We start from the raw sequence: 11,518 nt of genomic DNA on the forward strand, positions 1-11,518 counted from the left end.
AGGAGAGACATTTATAAGCACACACTCACACAGATCAGAACAGACAGCAGGGAACATTGAGACGGGAGGTAAAGACAGGTAATTTAAAATGCTGAGACTAGATATTGTGACTGTTGAAGCAGTGGGTGTTTAATTAAAGCAGAAGAAGAACAAACGAGGAAACGACAAAGGACATTCATTTCTTGTTATTTCCTCATTGAGGAGTTGTCAGCATTGTACTTAGTGTGAACTGAAAGTGGAGGAAAGCTTGTGTTCTTCGTGATGCTGTATGCAGTTGCTTGCAAAGGCTGTCAATTAATGTCAAAGCCAAAAGAAAGAACAGATTGGGACATGCGTCTTTGAAGTGTTGATAGCTGGAGCTCGGTGAAGTGGATAGTGAACAGAATGATGCTTCTTGTAGTAGACCAGCTCTGCAAAGACAAGGTATTTGCTGCTAAGGAATTTATGCAGATTATCAAAATATAAGATGCTTTTTTTAACTTTTGATTTAACACAAATCAGTCAGACTTCATTAATGCGATTTGATAATCTTCTGGTTCGTTTTTTTTAATCAATGATCCCACCAACTTCCAATATGCACCTCATATAAAGAGTTCTATTCTTACCTCACCTTCAGTTTGAAGTTGAAGCCCACACAGTGAGAAAGAGGCTGCTGGTGCCCTATCTAAGTAATAGTGGTGCTTGCTTACTGCTCGTAACAGATTGTCACCGTGGCACAATAGAATACTCAAAAGCAGCAATTTAGATGTCAGGGTTGTACATAAAGATGGTGCTATAGCCAAAAGAAGCACAAAGCTGTATTGGATTTAAGCTTTTTTCAGCTGTCCTCCCAGTCCGTTTGCATGCAACTGCCTGATAGAGAAGATCCACACAGCCTGTGTGTGTCTTATGCCCACTGTAAATTTGAAAAGTGTGATTCACAGCGGCAGAAAATTACATGGCTTTTCATCTTAACAAATCTTGGAAAATAACTTATTGTACAAGCCACGAGGCTGATGAGCAGAGAAGAAAACAAATTTGCATTTAAACAGCTTGCTCTCTAAAGGATTTGCTCTCCACAGAGCTGATCTCTGATAACACCCAACATTCAAGAGATGATTTTATTCAACATTTACCTAAAGGTGCTGAATCTACAGCATCAATCTGCATGTATCACTGCTAAATTAATTGGGAGTATTTTCATTTGTCTAATTAGTGCATACAACCGGGGCTGCATTGGAGATGATTGGTATATCTTTTTAATAGCACTGATACTATTAGTGCTAATGTTAATCAAAATGAATGACCACATTTTCCCTGAACCCTCTTTGCCCTGTCATGGTGCAATTATTCTCTCTGCAGAGCTGAAGAGTGACGCCCTGTTCCTCTTTTGTGGTGCACAGAAATTCAGTTTATTTCATCCAAACTCTGACCTGGTTGTCAGAGCCATTTTAATTATAGAGCATGTTGTTAATATTTAATGAATAGAATAATGGCTGGGACTGATACAACCCCAGGCCTGGACTAATCCATTGTATGTGCATTGATGAAGGAGTAGACGGCTGCAAACAGGCGAAGATGTCATCGAGAAAACTTTTCCTAAATGCATGCTAATTAGCTGACTATACCTTTTGTAATGACTTGCTGTGTTAATTTTTTATCTCACTTTAGATTGAAACAATATGGCTGGTGGTGCTATGCGCTGGTCAAACTGTGAACAAATCACATGGAAAGAAAAAAAGCAATGTGTTAGGTCATCACTTGGTGGTTTCTTTTAACCAAAAATGACAAATAATGCTACAAAAAAAACTATACTATATTCAGGCCCATAGAAGAGGTTAAAAGAACAGAATTGAAATAAGACTAGGAGCAACAAAATAACAGCAAACCAACTGTACTGATAAAACAAACTTTTGACAGACCAACCACTCAACAAAAGAGGACAAATATACTGGTTGTGTCAGAGCTCCCTCCTTACCCCCGTCCTCCACATCTGGCATCTAAATACCCTTTTCCCATCTGTCTCCCCCCTTTCCGCTCCCCCTCGTGTTCTCTCTCCTTCTCCCTCTCTCTCTCTCTCTCTCTCCAGCGATGCGCTGAGTGGAGTGCAGTCACACGGCTGCCTTCACTCAGGTAATCAGCTGCCTCCCAGGAGTCTGGACAGCTACACCCCTGCCAGATTGTCAAACTTGACTCACAGTCAGTTTTACTCTAGCCATGCTGGTTCTCTCTGTGTGTTTTGAAAGACAAAATTAATGTGTTTCCTCTTTTCTCTTCACCTAGAAGACCGAGGTGTCCGGACTCCCTCCTGCCCTGCCCGCCAAACCTTGTTCCTCTCTGGTTCCCCGTCTTGGCTCCCTCCTGCTTCGTGTTTCCTCTCTGGCTTCCCTCCTTGGACCCCTCCTGCACCGTGGCCCTCTTTGGTTCCCGCCTTAGCTCCCCTCCTGCCTTGTGATCCCTCCCTGACCGGACCGCCCAGCCTGGACCCCCGGATCTCCCTACCCGTACCCCCGGACATCTCCCCACGCACCTCTCTCAGGTCTGGCCCCCCCTGTACTCCCTCACTCCGTCCCTCAAATAAACCTGTTGAAACCTGTCTCTGCCTCGGTCGTGTGGTTCTCTGCTCGGGTTCAGCCCTAAAACCGTGACGGGTTGATCAGACACAGTAGGGGAAACATAAAAGATCTACATCCAAACAACAAAAAGCACAAAATGGCACAATCGGTCTACTTAATCAAGGAAAAATAATAGATAAACCCAAAATGTATCTAGTTATTCAACACAAGTTTAAAAAATGAGCTAAAATTTAAATTACATAAATAAAGTACACCCCTTGAAGTGGCAGCACTACGGTCTGATTGGCAGCTCTGGTATAAAAGCTGGCTTCTTCTTTGTACAAAGTTTCACCAGAAGCCAGCAAGACAACCACAGTAACAAAAGACTTGATACCCCATCACTGGCAAAACAAAGAAAAGATTAGCACAGCTTAAAACAAATAGAACTTAAGTGTGTCAGCAAAGGCAAAATAAATGTGTCATATGAAATAACGTGTTGTGGGTTTTTGTACACAGTGAGTGGAAAGTGTTTTGATTTAAACTGAAGTGGTTACCGGGGCTACTGACATTCATGGTTGGGATTGCTACAAGTGCTGCCATCACGTCTAGCAATGTAAATATTCTATTCAAAAACAAGTCACAATTTCACTTTTTTTTTAAAAATTGCTAAATAGTTTCACTTAACAGCTGGAAACTGTGGTTAAAGAATACAATCCTCAAACACAAATGTGTGGCACATCTATTGGGGACTATTTTCACCTCATATTTTATGATAAAACGAGGATTTACAGTTGCAGGACAGCTTACGAGAAATGGTTCAAGATAATCTACATTGTCTGTGTTTATGATAATAAAGGTGCAAGACTGTCTTACTGATGTGTTTCATAGTTTTTCAACAGCGATAGAACACAGCTATTTGCTTACAGTAAAAAAAAAATGCTGACTAAAAAGCTGCTAATCCTTCACACCTGTCAAAGGCTAACAGTTTAAAATGCAGTGTAGAGCTCTCATAATATTATTTTCCCTAGAATAATGTGTGTGATTTACTTAGGTGTCAGTCAAGCACTGAAAGCAACACTGACATGAAGATTCCAAGTTTGTGATGTGTTTTAATAACTGCTAAACTTCCTGTGTGTAAAGAATATATTCTCCTTACTGGCAAGAGTAATTTCTGTTTCAAAGGCTAAAATGCTTCCCCCGAAGACACAGATTTGTCTGTGTGCGGCTCTTAATCCACTGCGTGAAAAGCATATTTAGTTTGGTAATCATCCACTGCCTAAAAGGAGCTCTACCCAGTTGAAATCTTATGCCTGCACGGACTATCAGAGTAAATTGAAGAACATAATTGAATTCATGGTTTATTAGGAGAGCGAGTAGAGCCATCAAGGAATGAACGTGGTTGCATTTAGTTGACAGCTGCTGCTGAAGAACCAAAGGAAACATTTCTCAACAATTACACCTGAAACGGTTTGCACTACAGTCACCAGGCACAGCGGATCCGTGAAGACGTTCTGACCCAGAGGGAAGCATCTCAACAATCATTAAATGAAGTGCAACTGGGGAGTGTAACTGATCCTGCTGAGTTTACTGATTGGTGGATTTTCTCTCTAAGTGTCACCAGCAGATTAGAGTTTACACATATATGCTGTAACACAGTGACACAGTATTTAAACATCTACTGGATGGATTGGAACAAACCTTTGCACTGACATTAATGGTTCTCAGATGACAAATCAAAACAAAGCAAAACACTCTAAAAACAGTCAAAATAATGGCAAATATCTGTAGCATAACATTTGCAGATGATTTTAAATTTTAAAAAAACATTGTCATGCACTGTAAAAGAACAAATTGCTTTTAGTAAAAATCTGACTCATGATGTGAAAATTGTTTACTGTTCTGATTTACTTTTTTCAGTCAATGTGTAAAATAATGGATTTTTTTCTGTGATTTGGACATTATTTAGAGTTTTGGCCGATTTTGGAAATGTTAATATCTAAAGTAATACTTTTAATCAGTTATTTTCCATCCATCCTTGATCTATACACTGCCTAATCCTCATTAGGGTCGCAAGGGGTTGGAGCCTATCCCAGCTGACTTAGCGTCAAGGCAGGGGACACCCTGGACAGGTCACCAAACTATCGCCAGGTTACACATAGAGATAAACAAGCACACTGGCATTCACACCTACAGAAAATTTAGAATTTTTAATTAACCGCTGCATATTTTTGGACTGCTGCAGTGGTGTAGTGGCTAGCAATTTCGCCTTGCAGCAAGAAGATACCGGTTCAAATCCAGGGGTGGGCCTGGGATCTTTCTGCATGGAGTTTGCATGTTCTCGCTGTGCATGCGTGGGTTTTCTCCGGGCACTCCGGCTTCCTCCCACAGTCCAAAAATATGCTGAGGTTAATTGATTACTCTAAATTGCCCGTAGGTGTGAATGTGTGTGTGATTGTTTGTCTGTATATGTAGCCCTGTGACAGACTGGTGACCTGTCTAGGGTGTCCCCTGCCTTCGGTCGAGTCAGCTGGGATAGGCTCCAGCACCCCCCGCGACCCCAGTGAGGCTAAAGCGGTGTATAGAGAATGGATGGATATTTTTGGACTCTGGGAAGAAGTCAGAGAACCCGGAGAAATTCCACACATGCACAGGGAAAATACGCCAATTCCATGCAGAAAAGTCCCAGACTGGGACGCAAACCGGTTATCTACTAGTTGCAAGGCAACAGTGCTAACCACTGAGTCACTGTGCAGCCCCAGTGATTTTACTAGATGTTATTTATATTTTTGCACAACAGGCAAAAATATAAAAAAGAATTGTAACTTTTCCTCTAGCACCAAACAATCAAAAGGCACTCACATCCAAGTGACGAATTCTAGGAGATGCACAATGCACAAATGTTTCTGAGCCCCCATCAGAACACATATAGGTTGTCCACTAGCATAGATACTCCCAAGAATATTTATTAAATGACTACTTTGTGAGGATGATTCAAATGGAAATGCTCTCCTTCACACCTTTCTTCTATCTGAAGAAGAACATTACCATGATGTAGCATTTTAATAAATGTTCTTGTTTGCATCTGTACTGGTGTGAACTGTATTTTTCCAGATGATGATTTTCTTTTAGCACAACCATTAGTGACTATAATTGGTTGAATTACAATAAATATTTGTGCTTTCATTTCCTCAGTTTTGAATCTAGTGCTATCCACAGGTTAGAATTTATATTTGTCCAGTAAATAACCAAACATCTGCAGAACGACAGACATTCCCACCAGCCTCAGCTGTACTTTACTGCTAACTAGCAACTGTTAGTTGGATAACTGACATGGTGAGCATGGCATAGTCTGAATGCTTCACCCCGTTATGTTAGCATTAGTTACCTAAAGCTAATCAGTAGAATTAGGAAGTCAGTATAGGCAGGTGGCCAAGCTAGCTTTAGCATGGTGCAGCTGTCCAAAAGTACAGCTTCACAAAGATGTGAGCATGACTGAAGACTGTATGTGTGCAACTTCTGTTTTAGCTTGTCTGTTTCAGGGATTGATGAATTCTGCATTCAGAAGATGCACATTCGGTCAACTCTTTATGTATCTCCACAGTCTAACATGCTCAACTTATGCATATCCCAAATGAGCACACTGGCTCTTTCTTATGTTATGCCGACACTAACTGACCTTTCAACTTTCTCTGAGGTGTATCTGCTTCTTTCAAATGCCAGACACCTCCATAGGTGAAAGCTGTTTGCTTAAAAACGGTGTTCTACCTGCTAAAGTGAGTCTCTGAGTGTGCCTGTACCCTCTGAAGAGGACTAGAAGTTCTAATTCCCGTCTGTGATCATGATGATTCGGTCATGACTCTGTGCTCCACATTCTCTCACTCGTGTCTCACTCCTCATCTCCCTCTTAGCATCCTGTGTCATACAAAAAAGCTCTTAACACATCCTCTGCGCAACTTAAAGAGCAGCACTGCTGAAGAATACTGATTTTGACAGATTATATGGCTGCAAGCTGGTATACAAAAGGATTATGAATGGGAAGTAAATGAAGCACTTGGTGAAACAGATTCATTTGAAGTGCTATTTGGGTTTTCTTATTAAGTAGGTTTCTTGGAGATTGGGCTCTTCTTTGGCTGACGTGTCTCGATATTCACATTTAGGCCTTTTGTTCGCATCAAGAGTCACAGTTTCTCTTTCCATCTGTTGGAATGAGCTGCAAAATGAAATTAGTGGACCGATTCAGTCACACAGCGTTCATGTGCCTGTGAGTCGGGTTGAGATCTTTTTATCCCAGATCACCCGAGGCGTCATCATGGGAGCTTCATTTTGTGAGGAGGGCGTCTATAGGAGATTCATTTGAAGTTCGCCCACAGGGTGACATTACTACCATTCTTTTGTGACTTCAGATGGCATTATTGATCTCATTATGTAGAAGAATCACTACTTGATTGTGAAATAATTTATCAGCATCTTCCTCCGATGAGGAGCTGCCATAAACACCAAAACATCCCACTCAGAGCATGTGTAGAAATCTGTTTGACGGCGTGTGTGTGTGTACTTGTAAAAGCATCTTTATGAGATCCATTTTGAGTTTTAAACCTTTGGAGTGGGGACTCATTGGAAAATCGAGGATATTTTGATCTCTTTTACACGCCTCATTGAAGAGCTAGGGTTAAAGTTAGAATAAGGTTTAGTTAAGGGTTAGGACAAGGATTTGGTTCAGGTCTTAACTGATATGGGTTTGGGTTACATCAATGTATTAAGTGTGTGTGCGTGCGTGTGCTGCATCTACAGGCTGCATTTGTGAGATAATGGCATGTAATGCTTGTTTCATTCACAACACACCAAGCTCAACCATATCTCCAAAGGTGTCATTGTGAATCAGACTCTCAGTTGAGTCTCTGTTGTGAACTTCTCATACTTTCTATAATGAAATTACTGAAGAATTCATCTTATGTTCCTTCATTGACGTAAGTTGTTCATTTGGTTTGTGTCCCAAAATGTAACTAAAACAGCTGGATTGAAAACAGTGCATAATCACTCTTATTCTCCTGATAAACAAGCCTCATTAACTCACTCCTATTTTTTGGTTTGCATTGTAGTTTTACGTCTTTTAAATGATTGGAAACATACACGCACGCTAATGACAACATCAGTGGTGACGTGCACATGAAGAAAGTCAAAGACCTGGGCTTAACAGTGCGCAGCTCTGACGCGATTTTCTGCGGCGTGTCTGGCGCGCAGGGATATAAACCCCAGCGCGCACCAAGCGTCCAGAAGAGCAGCAGAAACACAAGACTGCGCGCAAATCTCACTCTAACCCTCTAGGAAATGTAAGTACTTTGATATGTGATTCACAGAAATCTTGACGTGAAGTATTAAACTTATTTAAAGCCTTTCCATATTACTTCTGATGTTTATCTGCTGGTTACGCAGGCGCTAATGTCATGATATTTGGAATTTTGTCATTTAGAACAGTTACCGTGCTGTTTCCTTTTCTTTTTTTTTCTTTTGGCTTCAAATCTGAACAGTGATAGCATTTATTACAGTAATTAATGGAATTTTACGCACAGTGGAACAAGTGTGGAAAGATGTTCCATGTGGACTCTCACCTTCTGCTTTTCTCTTCCAGATGCATCCTAACTTGGTGAGCTGGCTGGGGACTCTGGGGTTCCTGCTGTGGGCGCTGCTCTGCCTGGGCTCCTTGACGGAGGGATACCCGGTGAAACCGGAGAACCCAGGGGATGACGCCCCGGCGGAGGAACTGGCCAAGTACTACTCAGCCCTGAGACACTACATCAACCTCATCACAAGACAGAGGTAGGCGGGCTAATTAAAACCTCTCTGCGAGAACAGAATTAATGATTTCTCTCCATAATTTTGCAAAGTCTTGACCTTTGTGAAGTGACCTGACATGACTTATGAGTAGAAGAGAAATTAGTATTCACTTCAGTAATAATAATTTCAAGCATTTTAGCATACCAGTTAATTCCATGTTTAATTTAATTTCAGAGACCATTGTAAATTTTGTATCCTCAAATGTCTGACTTGATAATATTAAGCTTTTCATCAGCCACATTTTTAAAAAACTCTTTTCTTACAATTTCCTCCACATTTTTGATCTATGCATATAATGAGAAGGCTGCTATCAGGTGGAAAAAAATGCTTGTAGGTTCAGTGGAGCTATTTTCTTCATAATCCCTGAATAAAGTACCAGTTCAGAGCTGTGCAAAGTAGAATTTCACTATTTTAACTGGTCATTTATTCTTATGAGTGAAATCTTGTAAGTTCTGCCAACAAGTAGTGTATACTATGCAAAATAATAAATCCTCTGTTTCTGCTCTTTAAAATAAACATTCCTTCATCTCCTGACAGTCTTCATCCTAGTATAGTATTCCACTAGGATTTTGCTTATTGGAGCTGTCAGTCTGCACTGTGCAGGTCGAGCTCTGCCAGCAGCTTCTCCCATAACTTACTCCCTCCAACTTGTTACAGAGCAGAGAACACCCGCTGCCCATTTAACACCTGTAAAAAAAAAGCCCCGAAGAGAAATTACTGTCACAACCAGCATGCCGTGTCAAATCACCCACAGTTTTCCAGCTTTCTTCTGAATGTCAGGGGTTTGGAAGCCTCTGCAGGCGTTGAGCCACCCAGAGGGACATGCACGCTGGCACGGCTTATCATCTGAGGCACAGAAAGGGAAATATGACCACCTGTGAAGCAACTCCTGTCTGTTCCTGCTGGGTCCCGGTCTGACTCTGTTCAATTTTCACTGAGCTCATAATTGGACATATGACACAAAGACATGCAGCGAGATAAATTATTTTCCTGTGGGCATTTTAGGAAAACTCCCTCTTCTTCTTTTTGTTCCAAAATTCAACACAGTTGGTGCTAAACCCTTTAAATTGCTCATCATCATCTCTCCGTCTTGTCTGCTTGTGTGCCTCAGGTATGGGAAGAGGTCCAATCCTGAGATTCTGGACACACTGGTCTCTGAGCTGCTGTTGAAGGAAAGCACAGACACACTTCCACAGTCAAGGTATGTGTTCTGTCATCTCTTGCGTTCTCACTGGTTTTGTCACCAAAGTCTTCACAGATGACCTCGATCCTCCTGTTGTGATTTCTCTCGTTCTGCTCTCCAGATACGACCCGTCATTGTGGTGATGCTGTCATCGGTGTTGGCTCTCACTCTCTGCCACCCCGCCACTGATAATCTGACCTCTGTCACTTCATACCCTCCTATACCAAAAGAACTCCCTGCCTCTGCCCTTTTGCCTCTATGAGCCGCCACGTACGCCCAGCCCCTTGTCCTTATCAGCTACAGTCAACACTGCTTTTAGTAGCCCATAAAATTGTAAATAGTTTATTCAGAGTCATCATCTGTGAAACACAAAGGTAAAGTGGAGGAAGGGCATGTTGATTGTATTGCATATTTGTGCTATTAAAGATTCACTGTTTGAACAAATGCATTTTTTCTGCATGTATTTGACGGGACAAATGTAAATAGTTTTTTTTTTTGACTGTGTTGGTGGCAGTCAGTGATTAATTAGTAAACCCTAGGAAACAAAGTAATCTCATAATGCACAATGGGCAAATATTGATCAGATTTAGCATTGGAAATGAGAGCCTCGCTTTGTATTATATGGAAATCGTTGATCCTGAGTGCTTACATAATGTGAAAAAGTGTGAAAATATTTGCATGCTGTTTTCATGGTGAGTTCAAGTTTGGACTTGTTGTGCCACACCTCGCCAGCCAACGAAAGCTATGATTTGAGCAGAAGATGCAGCTCTACCACACCGTTTAATGGAGCAAATGCTCAAAAAGTACACTTAGATAGCGGGCAGGAATGGTCCAGTGAAAGCTTGCTATTTGTTGAAAAACATTAGTCAGTTTAAATCTGCCAATTGGGTAGCTAATGGCGCTCTCTTGTGGCCGCAAGGATAAGTACCTATTTTGAAACTAAATGAAGGGAGAAATAGCATTTCCAGGAGCATTTATTGCAATTACACGAGTGGTTAGTCACCGCTGCCTGACATCCCATCAACCCGCAGAGCACAAATCAAGCTAGAGGCACCACAGACACACACCTGCAATGGAGAATGGATGCACCAAAGGAAAAAAAAAAACACCATTCAGAACAGGACCTGACTGGTTTTTGTGGTGGTTTAATAAAAGTCAAACTAGTTTTCACCCACTGTCACAGTAACATCTGTTCACTGCTGTCGCTGAACCACATCATTGAAGACTGGAAAAATTTACAGCTTCATCACATTCTTGTCTCACTTTCTCCAGCTAAACAGCTTTATGGCTATTCTCTGGGAACAGAATAAAATTAGCTGAAAAACAAAACACTGAGTGAGGTTAAAAAAAAAAAGCTTTGCATACTGCATTAAACCCAACTACTTCTCCTAAAATGATCTTTCTGCAACCTATAGCGTTATAATTGGAACTGCTATATCTAGAAATGTGAATTTTAAAAAAATAGTTTGATCCTCTATCGATGTGCTACTCAAGACTGAATGTGAATAAAAGCTTGTAATCTCTTTTGGTACACCGTAAAACAACACAAAAGGGTTTAGTTAATCAATTTAGTTTTTTTTAGTTTATGTGATCTAAATATGCAAATCATACTAATTTCCAGTGAAATGATCTAAAATGTTTAATCATTAGTTTTGGATCACTTTAGCTTAAAAACGGTTCTTAAAACCTGAGGCATTTTGACCTCAAGTGATGAGTTAAAACAATGAAAATTTGAAAGTTCATTCAACTCATTAACTTAAGTTCAGACAAAACAAAACTATCATATAGGCAAACTTCCTAGGATGCACTGTGAAAGCAATAGAGCACTTTTGTTTTCTTATTTTTTATTTTTGTAGATTCATAAAACAGACAAAGTTGTGTGTCTTAAATATGTGTTAAATTAAGTTATGGTTGCTTAGTTTTTCATAAAAATCAAAGCAATTCTAACCATGACAATATTGAATTC

At 40.6% G+C, this 11,518-nt stretch overlaps 1 protein-coding gene across 1 annotated transcript; it reads left to right on the forward strand.

Moving 5' to 3' along the window:
• Positions 1 to 7,723: 7,723 nt before the first annotated feature.
• npy (neuropeptide Y) lies at positions 7,724 to 9,996 on the forward strand. Its single transcript, XM_022200600.2, has 4 exons — positions 7,724 to 7,864; positions 8,164 to 8,351; positions 9,481 to 9,570; positions 9,674 to 9,996. The coding sequence occupies exons 2-4, from the start codon at positions 8,164 to 8,166 to the stop codon at positions 9,693 to 9,695; spliced, it is 300 nt and encodes a 99-aa protein (XP_022056292.1). The 5' UTR covers positions 7,724 to 7,864; the 3' UTR covers positions 9,696 to 9,996.
• The last annotated feature ends 1,522 nt before the right edge of the window (positions 9,997 to 11,518 follow it).

The sequence above is a fragment of the Acanthochromis polyacanthus genome, chromosome 11 (assembly GCF_021347895.1).
Source record: "Acanthochromis polyacanthus isolate Apoly-LR-REF ecotype Palm Island chromosome 11, KAUST_Apoly_ChrSc, whole genome shotgun sequence".
Classification (NCBI taxonomy): Eukaryota; Metazoa; Chordata; class Actinopteri; family Pomacentridae; genus Acanthochromis; species Acanthochromis polyacanthus.

Coding starts and splice junctions, on each gene's coding strand:
- npy (XM_022200600.2), top strand. CDS start 8,164: ATGCATCCTAACTTGGTGAGCTGGCTGGGGACTCTGGGGTTCCTGCTG. Junction 8,352..9,480: donor AACCTCATCACAAGACAGAG/GTAGGCGGGCTA, acceptor TGTGTGCCTCAG/GTATGGGAAGAGGTCCAATC. Junction 9,571..9,673: donor GACACACTTCCACAGTCAAG/GTATGTGTTCTG, acceptor TCTGCTCTCCAG/ATACGACCCGTCATTGTGGT.